At 41.6% G+C, this 20,231-nt stretch overlaps 1 protein-coding gene across 5 annotated transcripts in view; it reads left to right on the top strand.

The window, feature by feature from the left end:
* The window catches only part of Trip4 (thyroid hormone receptor interactor 4), an 86,451-nt gene that overhangs the window by 34,936 nt on the left and 31,284 nt on the right, over positions 1 to 20,231 (top strand). For all 5 annotated transcript variants that reach the window (XR_010053965.1, XR_005487825.2, NM_001134981.1 and 2 more), the window contains 5 exons: positions 701 to 779; positions 2,757 to 2,886; positions 6,199 to 6,414; positions 8,621 to 8,747; positions 9,247 to 9,434. Coding sequence is in view for 3 of the 5 variants with exons in the window: in NM_001134981.1 (NP_001128453.1) it covers positions 701 to 779; positions 2,757 to 2,886; positions 6,199 to 6,414; positions 8,621 to 8,747; positions 9,247 to 9,434 (740 nt within the window). In the remaining 2 variants the exon portion in view is untranslated. The remainder of the gene's footprint in view (positions 1 to 700; positions 780 to 2,756; positions 2,887 to 6,198; positions 6,415 to 8,620; positions 8,748 to 9,246; positions 9,435 to 20,231) is intronic.

Raw genomic sequence — 20,231 nt, 5'->3', positions numbered from 1 at the left:
ACACCAGAAGAGGGCATCAGATTTCATTATAGATGGTTGTGAGCCACCATGTGGTTGCTAGGAATTGAACTCAGGACCTCTGGAAGAGCAGTCAGTGCTCTTAACCACTGAGCCATCTCTCCAGCCTGGATATTCTTTTTTTAAAAAGCCCTTTCCTCCTATCAAATTGTTTCAGTCAACACTTCAGTAGAAGCCCTACCTAAGACACTGGCTTTGAGTTAATAACCACAGCCATTCGAATACTCTGCAATTTCTCTTAGGAGATTGCTTCCCTGTGTTGTTTAAAATCCTAGTACTCTGGAGACTGAGGCAGAAAAATGAGCTTTTAAAGCACACTCTCACTATGTAGCTAGCCTAGTTTCAAGTTCCCTGTGTAGCCCAGGCACATTAATAACTGCCTTTGTACTTTCTGTATAAACCAAACTAGCCTCAAGTTTGTGGCAGTCCCCCTGCCTCAAATTCCTAAGTACTGAGATTACAGATGTGTACTATCATATTTATTTGCCTTCTGAGTTTTTTTTTTTTTTTTTTTTTTAAGTTTTTCAAGACAAGGCTTCTCCTTGTAACAGTCCTGGACTCCTGTAGACCAGGCTGGCCTTGAACTCAGATCTTTGTGTTGAGGCTACATTTTATAGCACATCAAGCGAGCTATAAAGTGTCATTCCACCTCTGTATGACAAATCTCTCTTTTACATTATAGGTGTGTACCAATGAAGAACAGGACATTTTACAACGTGACTCAAACAAAAGCCAGAAACTGCTGAAGAAGCTCATGTCAGGTAAACTCTAGGTTTCTTTCTTGCTTTCTTTTTTCATTCTTTGAGTCCAGGCCTCCTTATGTACCTCTGGCTAGCGTGAAACTCACCAGACCAGGCTGGTTTTGAACCTACCTCTGCCTTCTAGGTACCAGGATTAAAGGTGTGCACCGTTATCTGGCTAAAATGCCAGGGTTTTTTGTTGATAATTGTTTTTGTCTTTTGGTGCTGGCAGTGGAACCTGAGCCCTGGTGACTGCTGGGCCCCCTCAGCAAGCATTTTAAAAACTACATAACTCTTGAGAGACAAAACAGCCAGTGATAGGTTATAACAGAAAAATTAATACATGTATTCATTCTGTAACAAATGGAACAAACTAACAGAGTCCAACTCTTTTTTTTAAATATTTATTTATTTATTATGTATACAGCTTTCTGCTTGTTTATATGCATGCAGCCCAGAAGAGAGCACCAGATCCCATTACAGATGGTTGTGAGCCACCATGTGGTTGCTGGGATTTGAACTCAGGATCTCTGGAAGAGCAGTCAGTGCTCTTAACTGCTGAGCCATCTTTTCAGTCTCCCAAAATGATGAAACTATATATTTTTTCTTTTTGGCTTTTTTGAGGGTTTCTCTATGTAGCCCTGGCTCACACATTAGGCCTGGCTGGTCTTGAATTCACAGAGATCCACCTGCCTTTGCCTCCCAAGTGCTGGGACTAAAAGTATGCATGCTTGCAACTCTGATTTCTTAGTTTTAATCCTTATAAAGATAATGCTGACATTAAGGAAAGCCAGGTGCACAGATGTAGGAAGTGTGCATGCTCTTTTTTTAACTGTAAAAATGTTGTCTTTTATATCTGAAAGCATCTCACAAAAATAGCTAAGGACCTTTTTGTTAGGGTGGAATATACCTGAAATACTTTATTTGAGAGTTTGAGGCAGGAGAATTGTTTTAGTCTGGGAGTTTGGAGCTATTCTGGATAACACAGCAAGTCTCTTATCTACTAAAAAATAAAAATAAACTTGGGCTGGTGAGATGGCACCCTGTGCTGAGAAAGCTAACTCCCATAGTTGTCCTCTGCCATCACGTGGGCTTCATTACACACACACACACACACACACACACACACACACACACACACACACACACACCCATGTCACACTAAGCAAATACAGTGTAAAAAGAAAAAGAGAGTTAAGCCAGGCATAGTGGTGTGCTGTTAAGCATATAAAAACAGCACTCTAGAGTCTATGGAAGGAGCATGGCGTGTTTGAAACCAACCTGCAGTACATAGTGAACTAAACCACGCCATCTTGAGCTGCGTAGTGAGACTACATCTTAACATAAAAGTTTAAGGTTGGCAAGTTGGTTCAAAAGGTAAAGGTGCTTCCTGCTAAGGAAGTGATGACCTGAGTTCAGTTCCTGGGACCTGCAGGTTGTCTTTCGACTTTCACATACCTGCTGTGTTTTGTGTCCATGGACACACCCTCAGACACACTGCATTCTTTTAAAACTTAGGAAAAATTAAGACCATTTTTAAATGACATATTTCTCTGCCTTTTTGAGACCTCCCTCCTTTTCCTTTTTTAGAATAAGGTCTCATATAGCCCAAGCTACTTTTTTTTTAAACAATTTTTTTGTTTGTTTCTTGAGACAGGGTTTCTCTGTATAGCCCTGGCTGTTCTGGGACTCCCTCTGTAGACCAGACTGGCCTCTAACCACTTGCCTCTGCCTTCAGAGCGCCACTGGTAGATTTCTTTAAATAAAAAAAAAAACCCCTCCTCCTCCTCCTCCTCCTCCACTTCCTCCTCCTCCTCCTCCTCTTCTTCTTCTTGGAACTGTCGGTTGTCAAACACCACTTGATGTTGGTTGAGCCTGACCTTAAGTGTTTTCATTTAAATAAATGCTTCAGATCTTCAGGCTAGGATCAGACCTCACAACAATACAACAGATCTGTTCTATGGGCTGATACCATTTGCTTTCCTTGTTGAATTTCAGGGGCAGAGAATTCTGGAAAGGTGGATATCTCTACCAAGGACCATCCTCCTCATCAGGAATCTCGAATGAAGTCTGGTTTGGAGAAGGCTGTCAAGCACAAGGAAAAACTGTTAGAGTTCGATAGGACTAGGTATGACAGGGTTAGACTAATGTGCCTGGACAAAACCTTATCCGTAGAGCTAGAACAACCATGGCTCTTGAAGAGCTAGAACTGAACCAGCTCTCTAGCACCCCAAGGTTTTTAATTTGGGGTGCTAGAGAGTTGGTTCAGTTATTAAGAGCATGTATTGCTCTTTCAGAGACCCAGGTTTGATTCCTAGCACCAGTATCAGTTCACAGCCATCAGTAGCTACATTTCCAGAGGAATGCCCTCTTACCTCTACAGGCATGAGGCACTCACTCACATGAGCACACAGATGTGCATGTAGGCAAAACACTCCCACAAAATTAATAACATTATTTCGACACTTTCTGCCTTCTTAAGGAGGAGTATGAAAGGGTTTATAACAAAGAATCTCTGTATTGGGTTTTTTTTGTTGTATCTTAACTTTTGTTTTTGTTTTCATTTGACAAGATTTCACTCTATGGCCTTGACTGAGCTGGAACTTGATCTGTAGATCAACCTGGCATCAGATTTGCAGAGATCCGCCTGCTTCTGCCTCCCAAGTGCTAGGATTAAAAGCATGGACTACCACGTCTGGCTCTTCTAATTTTTTTTTTAACATTCTGCATTAAGAGCTTACAGATCAAATCTACTTAGTAACATCTAGGTGTTGGGTAAATATTTTGAAAACTGTATTTTCAAATCAAAGAAGACTTGTGTTAAGTAAAGTACTTTATACTGCAAAACAGTATAAATACCATACAGACAGCACACAGATATTTGGGCTAAAGACAGAATGGAAGAACATTTAGGTGAACCCCAAGCCAGGCATAGTGGTACACACCTCTAATCACAATACTTGGGAGACAGAGGCAGGAGGATCTCTGTGAGTTCACAGCCAGTCTGGTCTACAGAGTGAATTTCAGGACAGCCAGGACTACATACTGAGATCCTGTCTCAAGGAAAAAGTTATCAAAAACTAGGCAATAAGTGTTTTTAAATTTTAAATTTTCTGGTTAATAGAGGCTTATCATTTTTTTTATAAGATCCTTCTCCATGCATGAGACTTTATAAAAATAAAATCCTGGCAGACATGTACTGCATACTTTCTCCTTGATTCAGAGTCCTAGAGTCCAATAAGGACATCTGTGAAGAATGACAATTTCCTAAGCTACTAATGACACCCTCCAGGTTCCAACTGTTACACACTCTCTCAAACCCCAGTGAATTCTGACCCTGTAATAGGGAAAGTTCTGAAACACTCAAGGTGAAAACTGGCCCTGAAGACTTATTCACAAATTCAGAAAATATTAAAACTTGTATTTCCAGCTTAGGAAGAGCCTGGCAGACAACCCTAGCCTCTAAGAGCTCACTCTGAGCAGAGCTACCCAGCTCTCATGCAGTCACCGTCAGCCTTTCATTCAACCTGCAAGAGGTGCTGAGACAGTGATTTCCTCTGAGAGGGCAAATAGAAGCTTTTAAACTTTATTACTGGGGGTGGAATGGAGGTGGGGACACTTCAAACCAGCTATTCAGCAAGGCCCTACCAAATCTTTTAATACAAAATGTTTTTGTACCTTGAATATGAATGTAATTTAAATGTCTTCTGCGTGTCAATAGTTTGTAATTATAGAGAGACAGTCTTCTCTAGGTTTATGGCTTTGATGTAAAGAATTTCTGTGAGCCCCAGGCTTATTTTCTACATCTTTTTTTTTTAAGATTTATTCATTTATTATATATAAGTCCACTGTAACTGTCTTCAGATACACACGAGGTACAGACGAGGGCATCAGATCTCTTTACAGATGGTTGTGAGCCACCATGTGGTTGCTGGGAATTGAACTCAGGACCTCTGGAAGAGCAGACGGTGCTCTTAACCACTGAGCCATCTCTCCAGCCCCCAGGCTTATTTTCTAATGAATGATGGGGTTAAATTGTCAGAATTCTTTCCAGTCTTCAATTTTCTTCTCATTATGATCTTAGAACTTGGCCTGATGTGTTACTAAACTGGAGAGTGAGGAGGAGGTATACGTAAGCAGTTACAGTAGTAGATGAATAAAACATCTGCCCCTGCCCTTGCCCCTGCCCCTGCCCCTGCCCCTCACTGGCTGCAGTACTCCAGAGAGCTCGCCCTGCACCTTGCTTGGACTTCATAGTAGGGCATGAAAGCAGAAAGACTGGCCCTGGTGGCTCAGGCACAAGAGAGCTGACAGGCTGAACAACTCGGCTGCCACCCAGGCCCAGATCAAGAGCTTTGATTGGCCCACCCCAACATCTATCCCATAAGAATTCCTGGAGCATGTGAAGCGGATGGTCCTGCCAAAACTGTAGGACCAAAACTGTAGGCTCTTCATGACACAGAGCAACAACAGGGTATCCAAAAGGAGCCCAGGTAAGGATTCAGCATTAATAGTGTAGCAGAAGCCAGAGGTCTTTAATCAGACCGGTGACTCATTGCAGTGAACATTTGCAGGTAAAGCTGAGCAAAAGGCTATACTATGTGATACACCGTGATACACCACAGCTTCCATAGTGAAATGTTTTGGGGGGTTTTTTTTATTCTGTTTTTTGTTTTGTTTTATTTCAGGGAGAAGTTGCAAGGGCAGAGGGCAAATATGGAGGGAGGGACTGGGAGATGAGTAGGATTGGGGTGCAGGATGTGAAATTCACAATCAATAAAATGTTTTTAAAAATGCCACTTCAGCTGGGCGATGGTGGTTTGCTCCTTTAATCACAGAACTCATGAGGCAGAGGCAGGCAAATCTCTTGAGTTCAAGGATAGTGTGGTCTGCAAAGTGAGTTTCATGACAGCCAAGGCTGTTACACAGAGAAAACCTGTCTTGAAAAACAAAACACAAAAACAAAAAAATCCTAAGTGCTAAAAATTAAGCCATAAGACAGTGACTAGAAAGCAAACACCAGCAGACAGACTTGCCTGTCAGCAATAAACCAGATGCCAGTGAATTGTAGAGGGAGTAACACCTGGGCTGTGGCAAAACCAAGGGACATCCCAGTTATGACGTGCAAGCTGTGATTCACACCGAGGGGCTGGTGGATTTGTGGAAGGTTGGACTTGCCAGAAAGGGAGGAGAGAGGAGTGTGGTAGTGTGTCTTCTGCTGCCTGAGGCTGAGATTAGTTCTAGGGGCACAACTGAACCTTGCAGTAGATAAAAGACACACACTTTCAAGTAAGGAAGAGTTTAGCCTGATTTTAGACCATTTCAGCCTTTTGTAGTTTGATGGGAACCTCTATAACAACAAAAGTTAAGTGGTAATTAGTACAAATTTGTCAGCATGTGACCTAGTTGCTCTGTTTTCTTTCCATTTTTTTCTGCTCAGTATCCGAAGGACCCAAGTCATTGATGATGAATCAGATTACTTTGCCAGTGATTCTAATCAGTGGCTGTCCAAAGTTGAGCGAGACATGCTACAGAAACGAGAGGAAGAGCTGAGAGAACTCCGACATGCCTCTCGACTTTCTAAGAAAGTCACCATTGACTTTGCGGGGCGGAAGATCCTAGAAGATGAAAACCCACTGGCAGAGTATCACAGCAGGTAAGCAGGGGCTCTGCTGGGCTCCGACAACAGGAGCAGTCTGACTGGAAGGATTTTCCTCTAAGGATCAGCTGTTTTGTTTACTTAAAAGACAGCAATGGTCCCATGTGTAAAGCTCTTGCACAAACCTTCGGACTGGGGTTGCTTATCCTCACCAGCTGTGTGAAGCCATTGTGCAGTCTCACATGTCTGTCATCCCATTGCTCCTATGGCAACACAGGAGACTGATAGGATTCCCAAACTCTCAGGCCACTTAGCCTGATGTGTGCAAAGGCAAACAGCAAAGAAAACATGTCTCAACCAGGGCAGAAGGTGAGGATCAATGCCTGAGGCTGTACCCTGACTTCAGACACATATCTGTCCTCACTTTCACATTCACACATACATGTATTCATCTCATATGAACACTTCATACATATAGAGATAGGAAGAAAGGAAAGGAAGGAAGTGAAATGTATGATCCAGAAAGAAACTAATCTATTTCCTTTTGTAGTTGTGCTTGAGTATATGCAGATATGTGTGTGAAATTGATAGTGACTAAAGTTAACCATTGTCTGGAAATGAGAGTGCATCTCAGTGGTGGTCACTTAGCTAATACTTGTGGACCATCATTCAGTTCTTAGCTGCACACACACACAGAAATAATAATAACAAATCAAAAGTGAAGCTAACATTTTAAAGCTGTAAGGGAAGGATTTATTATATGATGTTGAGATGATTAACACCACTTTAAAAAAACTGTAGGTTAGACCTCTCCCACACTCCACTGCAATAGTAAGCTACACTAATCCAGTGGATTTGGTCATGGTAGTACTGTCTGTAATCTCAGCACTCGATAGGCCTAGTAGGAGGATCTCTCCAGGAGAACTTCGGCTACATAGCCAAGCCTTGATGCAAAGAAATAAGGGCCAGGTGGTGATGGCACACGCCTTTAATCCCAGCCTGCAGATCCTCATCCTTGTGAGTTTCAGGCCAGCCTGGTCTCCTGAGCAAGTTCCAGGACAGCCAAGCTACACAGAGAAACTCTATCTTGAAAAACCAAATCAAAACAACCAAACAGGGCTGGAGAGATGGCTTAGTGGTTAAGAGCACTGGGTGCTCTTCCAAAGGTCGTGAGTTTTCCAGCACCCACATGGTGGCTCAGAAGCATATGTAACTCCAGTCCAAGAGGATTCTACACCCTCCTTTTTGGGCACTGCAAATACATGGTATACAATCATATAGGCAGGCAAAACATCCATGTACACAAAAATAAATATTAAAACAAAAAAGGAAAATTTACATATCCACATAAAAACTGGTGTGTGTGTGTGTGTGTGTGTGTTTGTGTGTGTGTGTGTGTGTGTAGTGATTATTCATACAATAGATACTATAAGACTTGAGAAAAGAAATAAGCACTTTTGTGTTGAACAAGAAAGGGACCTCTTTAAAACTTCTGAATGTTGGAACTAGAGAAAAATCTCAGTGGGTCAGAGCCTAGTTGTTGAAGAAGACCCAAGTTCAGCTCTCAGCATTCTCTTTGGGAGGTTCTCAACCATTCGTAACACCAAGAATCCAATGTCTTTGGTTTCCTGTGGCATTCACGTGCACAAATCCACACACAGGCATACAAACTCATACATCATTTTGGAGATTCGTTACTTATTTGTTTGTATTTTTGTCTCTCTGACAGACCTGGCTATCCTGGAACTCAGCGTATAGACCAGGCTGGTCTCAAACTAACCAATCCGTCTGCCTCTGACTAAGTTCTGGGAATAAACGCATGAACCACCACACCTGGCTATACATAAATCAAAACAAAACCAAAACACAAACAGAGCCCTTTGCATCTTGAAGCAAGGATAGAGTTCACATTAGCATGGATGAGTGGAGAGGGTACTCTTCACTAGGTAGAGTAACTGTGATTGCTTTGGTAGATGAGTTGCTGTGAGTCTTCTTCTCTGGGTCAGTCTTGCTAGTCATCTTTTCTAACCTTGGCCTGTAATCAATCTTGTTAAAACGATGAGTGGGTAATATGTCCTACCTGTTTTCCTCAGTGTTCTTGGTTCAAAGACAAGATGGATTTGGGAGCAGAAAAGGTTGTCCATATCTACAGATAAAACTTTCAATTTCAATTTTCATTACTACTAAAAGGTTTCGTGTGCTAAGTTTGGACACTTGGAGCATAGATTACCAATTATTGCCTCCTTTTGGTTTGTTTCCACAGACTAGATGAGACAATACAAGCCATTGCCAATGGAACTTTGAACCAGTCACTGGTCACGTCTGATAGATCTTCTGAAGAGCCTTTGGGAGTTCTGGTAAACCCTAACATGTACCAGGCCCCTCCTCAGGTTAGTGAATGTTTTCTTTTAACTGATGAGAGCCCCAAATAGTTCTCCTTACAAGTGTGTTTGATGGATAGGCCTTAGATATCAACTTCCTCTCTACATGGCAGTCAAGCATTTGTGAGGCAGAGGAGGATCTCTTGAGTTTGAGGCTATGGTGGTCTACAGGGAGAGTTCCAGGACCATCAGGGCTACACAGAGGAATTGTCTTGAAAAAAAAAAAACAAAAAAAACAAAAAAACAAATAGACAAAAAACCAGGCAAAGCTCCCGGAGCCTTGGCACAAACCTGTAATCCCATCACTTGGGAGGTAGCAGCAAGAGAATCAGGAATTCAGGGCCATTCTCTGCCACATACCAAGTTCAAGGCAAGCCTGTATTACACAAAACCTTTTTTCAAAAAAAAATTAAAAGTGACTTCTTTTTACTGGCATTAATAGCTTTGGTTTACATTCCCTAGGTTCACAAAAGTCTGTTTCTGTTGTGTTGTGTTCTTTCCTATGCAGTGGGTGGACAACACTGGGTCAGCACCACCAAAGAAAACTTCACTCTCAGTAGGACCAAGACTAGAGCTCAGTTTACATCCTCACCAGCTTCGAATCCAGGACCAGGAATTCCAGGAAGGCTTTGATGGTGGCTGGTGCCTGTCTGTGCATCAGCCCTGGGCTTCTCTGCTTGTCAAGGGGATTAAAAGGTAAGAACTGAACGTCAGAGTTTCAGAGTGACGTACATTTGATTTAGAACTGTGGATTGGTGCTCATCGTACCAGTCTGCTGGTAACTTAGGATGTCGTTCACTGCATTTAACTTTAGACAGGGCTTGGTGTGGTGGTACAAACCCATATGAGAGCTCTTGGCAGGCAGAGGCAGGAGGTTGTGAGTTGTAGTCCAGCCTATGTACATTAGCCAAATTTATCTCCACAAAGAAGAGTGCTGTGAAGATGGCTCGGCTGGCACAGCACTCGCTGTACAAGCATTGCTGGCCTGGGCTCAGCAAGGAGGAGCCAGCTCCTGAAAGTTACCCTCGAACCTCCATGCCACACCATGCTGTGCTTGCTTACACGCCTACACCACACACGCCGCACACACTACACTCATCACACACACATACCAACACAGTAAGAAAATACAATTAAAGCACACACGTGTATATAGAAACTTACCTGGGGCTAGAGAGATGGATCAGCAGTTAAGAACACTTCTTACCCTTGTAGAGCACCTAGGTTCCCAGCACTCACATGATGGCTTACAACTATGCATAATTCCAGTTATTAGGGGATCCCCTGCCTTCTGGCTTCTGCAGATGCTAGGCACATTAGTGCACATGTATAATACAGATATAACACCCATGCACGTACAGTAAAGTAAATCCCTTTTTTTAAAGTTGGTGATGGGTTCTTTTTTGGTTGGTTGGTTTTGTTTGTTTTAGTTTTTTTATTCAGTTTTTGTTTTTAAGACTTGTTTTGCTGTTTTTTTCATTTTTTTTCTTATAAAGGACAACATTTAATTGCGATGTTACAGGTTCAAGCCATTATAATCAAAGCCAGAAATATGCAGCTTCCAGACAAGCAAAACATCTTCATCCAAAGGAAGCCAGGAGCATATTGACTCCCAAGTAGCTAGGAGAAGGGTCTCAAAGCCCACCCTCTGAGTGACACACTTTCTCCAACAAGACCACACCTACTTCAACAAGGTCATACTTCCTAATAGTGCTATTCTTTGGACCAAGCTTATATAAATCATCATATTCCACTCCCTGGCTGCTACAGGCTTGTTCAAACACATGGGTGGGAGCCATACCTAAACATAGCATAATGCAAAATACATTTAATCTAACTCTCAAAGTCCCCAGGGTCTATAGCAGTCTCAACAAAGTTAAAAGTACAAATCCAAAGTCTCAGCTGAGATTCATCAAATTACTTAACTGTAATCCCCAAAGCAAGACAAACCAGCTGGGGAAACTCCAAACTCTGTCTCTCCATGTCTGGTGCTAAAGCAGTCTTCAGATCTTCAACTCCTTTTTCATTTTTGTGAACTGCAACAAACTTTTTTCTTCTGAGCTGTCTCTACTCCCTGTTAGCAGCTTTCCTCAGAAGATATTCTACAGCTCTGGCATCTTTAACATCTTGGGGTCTCCAACTCAACTTCCACTTCACAGTTCCTTGTTCCAATGTCTGGGATCCACACATGATCTTCTGGGATCCTCCCAAGGGCTTACTTGCATCAATTCTCCAGTTCTTCCCTCTGTAGAAGTCTAGGCTGCTGCTGTTCTTGGTGGTCATCCCATAGCACTCGCACCAACTAAACACTGGGGTCTTCTGCTGCAACTATGCTTCACCAACAGTCTCTCATAGGCTCTCTTCATGGTGCCAAACCTCAGCTCCTTTGCATGGACCCTTTAATCCTGGACTGTCAACTGGAACTAAGGCTGCACCTTTACCAGTGGCCTTCCATGGCCTCTCACAGTGCTTCGCCTTGTCTGCTCCTCATGATCCCTTCATGCCTTCAAAACCAGTACCATCTGACTGACTCTTACACATTTCCAAGTTCAGCTGGGACATAAGGTGCAGCTTTGCTTATCTCTGGAACACAGCTTTTTTTCCCCCTTTTTTTCTTTATCAACTTGAGTATTTCTTATTTACATTTCGAGTGTTATTCCCTTACCCGGTTTCCGGGCCAACATCCCCCTAGACCCTTCCCCTCCCCTTCCATATGGGTGTTCCCCTCCCCATCCTCCCCCCATTACCGCGTTCCCCCCAACAATCTAGTTCACTGGGGGGTTCAGTCTTAGCAGGACCCAGGGCTTCCCCTTCCACTGGTGCTCTTACTAGGATATTCATTGCTACCTATGAGGTCAGAGTCCAGGGTCAGTCCATGTATAGTCTTTAGGTAGTGGCTTAGTCCCTGGAAGCTCTGGTTGCTTGGCATTGTTGTTCATATGGGGTCTCAAGCCTCTTCAAGCTCTTCCAGTCCTTTCTCTGATTCCTTCAACGGGGGTCCCGTTCTCAGTTCAGTGGTTTGCTGCTGGCATTCGCCTCTGTATTTGCTGTATTCTGGCTGTGTCAGGAGAGATCTACATCCAGTTCCTGTTGGCCTACACTTCTTTGCTTCATCCATCTTGTCTAATTGGGTGGCTGTATATGTATGGGCCACATGTGGGGGCAGGCTCTGAATGGGTGTTCCTTCTGCCTCTGTTTTAATCTTTGCCTCCCTATTCCCTGCCAAGGGTATTCTTGTTCCCCTTTTAAAGAAGGAGTGAAACATTTACATTTTGATCATCTGTCTTGAGTTTCATGTGTTCTGTGCATCTAGGATAATTCAAGCACTTGGGCTAATATCCACTTATCAATGAGTACATACCATGTGTGTTTTTCTGTGATTGGGTCACCTCACTCAGGATGATATTTTCCAGTTCCCTCCATTTGCCTATGAATTTCATAAAGTTATTGTTTTTGATAGCTGAGTAATATTCCATTGTGTAGATGTACCACATTTTCTGTATCCATTCCTCTGTTGAAGGGCATCTGGGTTCTTTCCAGCTTCTGGCTATTATAAATAAGGCTGCTATGAACATAGTGGAGCATGTGTCTTTTTTATATGTTGGGGCATCTTTTGGGTATATGCCCAAGAGAGGTAGGTATAGCTGGGTCCTCAGGTAGTTCAATGTCCAATTTTCTGAGGAACCTCCAGACTGATTTCCAGAATGGTTGTACCAGTCTGCAGTCCCACCAACAATGGAGGAGTGTTCCTCTTTCTCCACATCCTCTCCAGCATTTGCTGTCACCTGAGTTTTTGATCTTAGCCATTCTCACTGGTGTGAGGTGAAATCTCAGGGTGTTTTGATTTGCATTTCCCTTATGACTAAAGATGTTGAACATTTCTTCAGGTGTTTGTCAGCCATTCGGCATTCCTCAGCTGTGAATTCTTTGTTTAGCTCTGAACCCCGTTTTTTAATAGGGTTATTTGTCTCCCTGCTGTCTAACTTCTTGAGTTCTTTGTATATTTTGGATATAAGGCCTCTCTGTCTGTTGTAGGATTGGTAAAGATCTTTTCCCAATCTGTTGGTTGCAGTTTTGTCCTAACCACAGTATCCTTTGCCTTACAGAAGCTTTGTAGTTTTATGAGATCCCATTTGTTGATTCTTGATCTTAGAGCATAAGCCATTGGTGTTTTGTTCAGGAAATTTTCTCCAGTGCCCATGTGTTCGAGATGCTTCCCCACTTTTTCTTCTATTAGTTTGAGTGTATCTGGTTTCATTGGAGGTCCTTGATCCACTTGGACTTAAGCTTTGTACAGGGTGATAAGCATGGATCGATCTGCATTCTTCTACATGTTGACCTCCAGTTGAACCAGCACCATTTGTTGAAAATGCTATCTTTTTTCCATTGGATGGTTTTGGCTCCTTTGTCAAAAATCAAATGCCCATAGGTGTGTGGGTTCATTTCTGGGTCTTCAATTCTGTTCCATTGGTCTATCTGTCTGTCTCTGTACCAAAACCATGCAGTTTTTATCACTACTGCTCTGTAATACTGCTTGAGTTCAGGGATAGTGATTCCCCCTGAAGTCCTTTTATTGTTGAGGATAGTTTTAGCTATCCTGGGTTTTTTGTTATTCCAGATGAATTTGCAAATTGTTCTGTCTAACTCTTTGAAGAAGTGGATTGGTATTTTGATGGGGATTGCATTGAATCTGTAGATCGCTTTTGGTAAAATGGCCATTTTGACTATATTAATCCTGCCAATCCATGAGCATGGGAGATCTTTCCATCTTCTGAGATCTTCTTCAATTTCTTTCTTCAGAGTCTTGAAGTTCTTATTGTACAGATCTTTTACTTGCTTGGTTAAAGTCACACCAAGGTACTTTATATTATTTGGGACTATTATGAAGGGTGTCGTTTCCCTAATTTCTTTTTCGGCTTGTTTCTCTTTTGTGTAGAGGAAGGCTACTTATTTATTTGAGTTAATTTTATACCCAGCCACTTTGCTGAAGTTGTTTATCAGGTTTAGTAGTTCTCTGGTGGAACTTTTGGAATCTGCAAATAGTAATATTTTGACTTCTTCTTTTCCAATCTGTATCCCCTTGATCTCCTTTTGTTGTCTGATTGCTCTGGCTAGAACTTCAAGAACTATATTGAATAAGTAGGGAGAGAGTGGGCAGCCTTGTCTAGTCCCTGATTTTAGTGGGATTGCTTCAAGTTTCTCTCCATTTAGTTTAATGTTAGCGACTGGTTTGCTGTATATGGCTTTTACTATGTTTAGGTATTGGCCTTGAATTCCTAATCTTTCCAGGACTTTTATCATAAAGGAGTATTGAATTTTGTCATATGCTTTCTCAGCATCTAATGAAATGATCATGTGGTTTTGTTCTTTCAGTTTGTTTATATAATGGATCACATTGATGGTTTTCCGTATATTAAACCATCCCTGCATGCCTGGAATGAAGCCTACTTGATCATGGTGGATGACTGTTTTGATGTGCTCTTGGATTCGGTTTGTCAGAATTTTATTGAGTATTTTTGCGTCGATATTCGTAAGGGAAATTGGTCTGAAGTTCTCTTTCTTTGTTGGGTCTTTGTGTGGTTTAGGTATAAGAGTAATTGTGGCTTCATAGAAGGAATTCGGTAGTGATCCATCTGTTTCAATTTTGTGGAATAGTTTGGATAATATTGGTATGAGGTCTTCTATGAAGGTCTGATAGAATTCTGCACTAAACCCGTCTGGACCTGGTTTCTTTTTGTTGGGAGACCTTTAATGACTGCTTCTATTTCGTTAGGAGTTATGGGGTTGTTTAACTGGTTTATCTGTTCCTGATTTAACTTCGGTACCTGGTATCTGTCTAGGATATTGTCCATTTCCTGCAGATTTTCAAGTTTCGTTGAATATAGGCTTTTGTAGTAGGATCTGATGATTTTTTGAATTTCCTCTGATTCTGTAGTTATGTCTCCCTTTTCATTTCTGATTTTATTAATTTGGACACACTCTCTGTGTCCTCTCGTTAGTCTGGCTAAGGGTTTATCTCTATCTTGTTGATTTTCTCAAAGAGTCAATTCTTGGTTCTGTTGATTCTTTCTATGGTCCTTTTTGTTTCTACTTGGTTGATTTCAGCTCTGAGTTTGATTATTTCATGCCTTCTACTCCTCCTGGGTGTATTTCTTTTTGTTCTAGAGCTTTTAGGTGTGTTGTCAAACTGGTGACATATGCTCTCCTGTTTCTTTCTGCAGGCACTCAGAGCTATGAGTTTTCCTCTTAGCACAGCTTTCATTGTGTCCCATAAGTTTGGGTATGTTGTACCTTCATTTTCATTAAATTCTAAGAAGTCTTTAATTTCTTTCTTTATTTGTTCCTTGACCAGGTTATCGTTGAGTAGAACATTGTTAAACTTCCATGTATATGTGGGCGTTCTTCCCTTATTGTTATTGAAGACCAGCTTTAGCCCGTGGTGGTCTGATAGGACGCATGGGATTATTTCTATTTTTCTGTATCTGTTGAGGCCTGTTTTTTGACCAATTATATGGTCAATTTTGGAGAAAGTACCATGAGGTGCTGAGAAGAATGTATATCCTTTTGCTTTAGGATAGAATGTTCTATAAATATCTGTTAAGTCCATTTGGTTCATGACTTCTGTTAGTCTGTCTAGGTCTTTGTTTAATTTCTGTTTCCATGACCTGTCCATTGATGAGAGTGGGGTGTTGAAACCTCATACTATTATTGTGTGAGGTGCAATGTGTATTTTGAGTTTTAGTAAAGTTTCTTTTATGTATGTAGGTGCCCTTGTATTTGGAGCATAGATATTTAGGATTGAGAGTTCATCTTGGTGGATTTTTCCTTTGATGAATATGAAGTGTCCTTCCTTATCTTTTTTGATGACTTTTAGTTGAAAATCGATTTTATTCGATATTAGAATGGCTACTCCAGCTTGCTTTTTCCGACCATTTGCTTGGAAAGTTGTTTTCCAGCCTTTCACTCTGAGGTAGTGTCTGTCTTTGTCTCTGAGGTGTGTTTTCTGTAGGCAGCAGAATGCAGGGTCCTCATTGCATATCCAGTTTGTTAATCTATGTCTTTTTATTGGGGAGTTGAGACCATTGATGTTGAGAGATATTAAGGAATAGTGATTATTGCTTCCTGTTATATTCATATTTGGATGTGAGGTTATGGTTGTGTGCTTTTCTTCTCTTTGTTTTGTTGCCAAGACAATTAGTTTCTTGCTTTTTCTAGGTTGTAGCTTGCCTCCTTATGTTGGGCTTTACCATTTATTATCCTTTGTAGCGCTGGATTTGTAGAAAGATATTGTGTAAATTTGGTTTTGTCATGGAATATCTTGGTTTCTCCATCTATGTTAATTGAGAGTTTTGCAGGATACAGTAACCTGGGCTGGCATTTGTGTTCTCTTAGGGTCTGTATGACATCTGTCCAGGATCTTCTGGCTTTCATAGTATCTGGCGAGAAGTCTGGTGTGATTCTGATAGGTCTGCCTTTATATGTTACTTGACCTTTTTCCCTTACTGCTTTTAATATTCTTTCTTTATTTTGTGCATTTGGTGTTTTGACTATTATGTGACGGGAGGAGTTTCTTTTCTAGTCCAATCTACTTGGAGTTCTGTAGGCTTCTTGTATGCTTATGGGCATCTCTTTCTTTAGGTTAGGGAAGTTTTCTTCTATGATTTTGTTGAAGATATTTACTGGTCCTTTGAGCTGGGAGTCTTCGCTCTCTTCTATACCTATTATCCTTAGGTTTGATTTTCTCATTGAGTCCTGGATTTCCTGTATGTTTTGGACCAGTAGCTTTTTCTGTTTTACATTTTCTTTGACAGTTGTGTCGATGATTTCTATGGAATCTTCTGCTCCTGAGATTCTCTCTTCTATCTCTTGTATTCTGTTGGTGATGCTTGTATCTATGGCTCCTTGTCTCTTCCTTTGGTTTTCTATATCCAGGGTTGTTTCCCTATGTTCTTTCTTCATTGCTTCTATTTCCATTTTTATTTCCTTCAACTGTTTGGTTGTGTTTTCCTGGAATTCTTTCAGGGATTTTTGTGATTCCTCTCTATAGTCTTCTACTTGTTTATTTATGTTTTCCTGCATTTCTCTAAGGGAGTTCTTCATGTCTTTCTTGAAGTCCTCCAGCATCATGATCAAATATGATTTTAAATCTAGGTCTTGCTTTTCTGGTGTGTTTGGATAATCAGTGTGTGCTTTGGTGGGAGAATTGGGCTCCGATGATGCCATGTAGTCTTGGTTTCTGTTGCTTGGGTTCCTGAGCTTGCCTCTTGCCATCAGATTATCTCTGGTGTTTCTTTGTTCTGCTATTTCTGACAGTGGCTAGACTGTCCTATAGGCCTGTGTGTCAGGTGTGCTGTAGACCTGTTTTCCTGTTTTCTTTCAGCCAGTTATGGGAACAGAGTGTTCTGCTTTCGGGCGTGTAGTTTTTCCTATCTACGGGTCTTCAGCTGTTCCTATGGGCCTGTGTCCTGAGTTCACCAGGCAGGTCACTTGGAGCAGAAAAGTTGGTCTTACCTGTGGTCCTGAGGCTCAGGTTTGCTCGTGGGGTGTTGCTTATGAGCTCTCCGAGAGGGCAGCAATCAGGAGGACCTGCGCCGCCCTTTCCGGGAGCAATCCATGCACCAGGGTCCCAGATGGCATTTGGTGTTTTCCTCTGAAGTCAGAAATGTGGGCAGAGTGTAGTCTCTTCTGGCTTCCCAGGCGTGTCTGCCTCTCTGAAGGTTTAGCTCTCCCTCCCATGGGATTTGGGTGCAGAGAACTGTTGATCCTGTCCCTTCAGGTTCTGGCGGTGTCTGGGGCGCAGGGGACCTGCAGCTCCAGTGCCCCTATCTACCTTTCATTGTTTTTTAAAAGGTCAACCAACAAAATCCTAAATTTTTTTGGCTGAATAGCTTAAAAAGAAAACACCAAATGAAAGTATGGTGACTCATACGTCTAATCTCCACTGCTTAGGAATCTGACAAGGAATGATGAATTTGAGGAGGGAAACTAAGAGAGATTCCACCTCAGAATGAATACTAAAATCAAGGGTTGGGGTATAGCTCAGTGGTAGGATGCTTGCCCAATGTCCAGAAGGCCCTGGAATGACCCTTAGTACTGCAGAAGAGAAAGAGGGAAAAGACCTTGTAAAGCTAGAATACCAGTGTTTTTCAATTTGGAAGAAAGTCTTTTGGAAAAACTTTATTTTTTATATATTGTTTATTTTTATATATTTTTATATGTTTGTTTATTTTTAATATATTGTTCAGCAATCTTCATGCTTTGATCTGTTTTATAATGTGAAGTTTTGTTTGGTAACGCAGAGGTTTACTTCCACTGGAAGTCGTCTACTATCGTCCCACATCCCAGGATCATCTGTTGATGTTGGTTTTTAGTTGTTGCTGTTGTTATTGTTGTTGTTTTCCGGTGCAAGGTATCAATTTAAGAGCTTGTCTGTGCTAGATAAGCACTGTACCACTGAGTACACTCCTAGCCCAGCCAGTCTTTGAGGAGGTAGCTCAGACTAACCTCAGACTTCCAGCATCCTCCTTCGGCTTCTTGAGCCAGCATTATGGGCATGTACCATGGCATTCCAGTCCAGAGTTGATTGTGTTTCTTAATTCTTGTTTTGTTCTTACTTTTAAAGGTTTATTTATTTATTTTATTTAAGTGCCTACACATCTTGAGACACACCGGAAGAGGACATTGGATCCCATTAGAGATGACTGTGAGCCACCATGTGGTTGCTGGGAATGGAACTCAGGACCTCTGGAAGAGCAGTCAGTGCTCTATACCACTGAGTCATCTCTCCAGCCCCTTAATTCCTAGTTTAAATTCTCCTTTTTTTCACTTGTATACATGGAAATAAAAGATTGTAAAATGTAAAACAATAGCTAGAAAAAGATCATATATACTCTCACTCTCTAGAAACAGTTATTAGCTGTAAGTTTCTGTTAGTACTTTGGAATGTTTGTTTGCTTGTTTGTTCCCCCTCCTCCTCTTCTTCCTCCTCCTCCTTATCTTTCCCCTCCTCCTTTTCCTCCTTCTTTGACACACAGTTTGTCTGGAACTCACTACTATGTAGACCAGGCTGGGTTTAAACTTGAATTCACAGAGATCTGTCTGCCTCTGCCTCCTGAGTGTTAGGATTAAGGGCATGTGCCACCATGCTTGGCCTGGAATGTTTTTGTTGGTTCTCTTGTGTGAATGATTACACAATGAGGTCATGTTATATATTTTTGTTTGGGTTTTTCATTTCACTTATTATCATTCATTTTTCTCTTCCTCTTAATCTTCTAGAATTTTATATGCCTGGCTATATATATATATATATATATACATATATATATACACACACACATATATAAAATAGGATTTTAGTTTCTAAAGGAGCAGCTGTGTAGCCCAGGCTAGCACTTTACAGTTGACAAGTGCAGACACTGGGGTAAGCTAGACTGCTCTGAATTACAAAGCTAGACTTCAGGTTTTCAAAGTGCACATGCACTGGACTGCTTAGGCTTCAGCCCCATTTCTACTTGGTGGAAAGAAAATGTATCAACATTTAGAAACAGCCGTTTGCTCCACACAGGTTTTGCTGTTATCTGTCATTTCCTTCCTTCATTTACCTAGGGCATCAGCCATTTCCCCCCACTGAAGGGCATGCTTTCGTGCTTTGGCTCTGTTGCTTCCCAGCCCATGTGTGCAGTGCTATGTCCTGAGGACCATGACCCTGCTTCTCTTCCAGGACAGCTGAGCCCTCAGTGTCTCCTCTCATTCCCTTCTCATTTGCTTTCTTCTTTTTCCAAAGTAGGAGATGAAACAGCACGCTCTCCTCAGGATGCTCTCCTCAGGATGCTCTCCTCAGGATGCTCTCCTCAGGATGCTCTCCTCAGGATGCTCTCCTCAGGATGCTCTCCTCAGGATGCTCTCCTCAGGATGCTCTCCTCAGAATGCTCTTGTTTCTCTCCTCCTCTGTGTTCTGTGTTACTCATCTTTTCTCACTGAAAAGAACAGGATAAGAAGCATCTATCACATGATTCCCTTAGGAATCAATGGGTAGTGCTTTTACACCTGTGAGACCATGTTTTCAGCAAGTCTTCAAGGTATTTGGCTAGAGGGAACCATACATTTGTTCATTCCCATACTGATTACTCAGAATGTATCTGACACTCTTTTAATTCACCTATATTGAAAAACTAAGAATTTGAAAAATTCACAGCCCTAGTTCCTACTATAAAAATGCGATGGAGATAAAGGAACTTGTTACCAAGACCAACAAACTGAGTTTGATCCCCAGAGCCCACATGGTAGAAGAGCACCAACTCCCCAGAACTGTCCTCTGACCTCCACACATGTGCATACACATATGCACTTCAGTAAATAAATAATAAACATATGCACAGAAAGAGAGGGGCTATAGAGATAGATCAGTGGCTAACATCCTTTCTGTACTTCCAGATGACCCAAGATAGGATCTCAGAACAAATGACATATGACTCAGAACCCTCTGCTGACTCT

The sequence above is a fragment of the Rattus norvegicus genome, chromosome 8 (assembly GCF_036323735.1).
Source record: "Rattus norvegicus strain BN/NHsdMcwi chromosome 8, GRCr8, whole genome shotgun sequence".
NCBI classification, from domain to species: Eukaryota; Metazoa; Chordata; class Mammalia; order Rodentia; family Muridae; genus Rattus; species Rattus norvegicus.
Note: the sequence above shows the minus strand (reverse complement) of the source record. Positions and strands in the feature narration are given on the sequence as shown.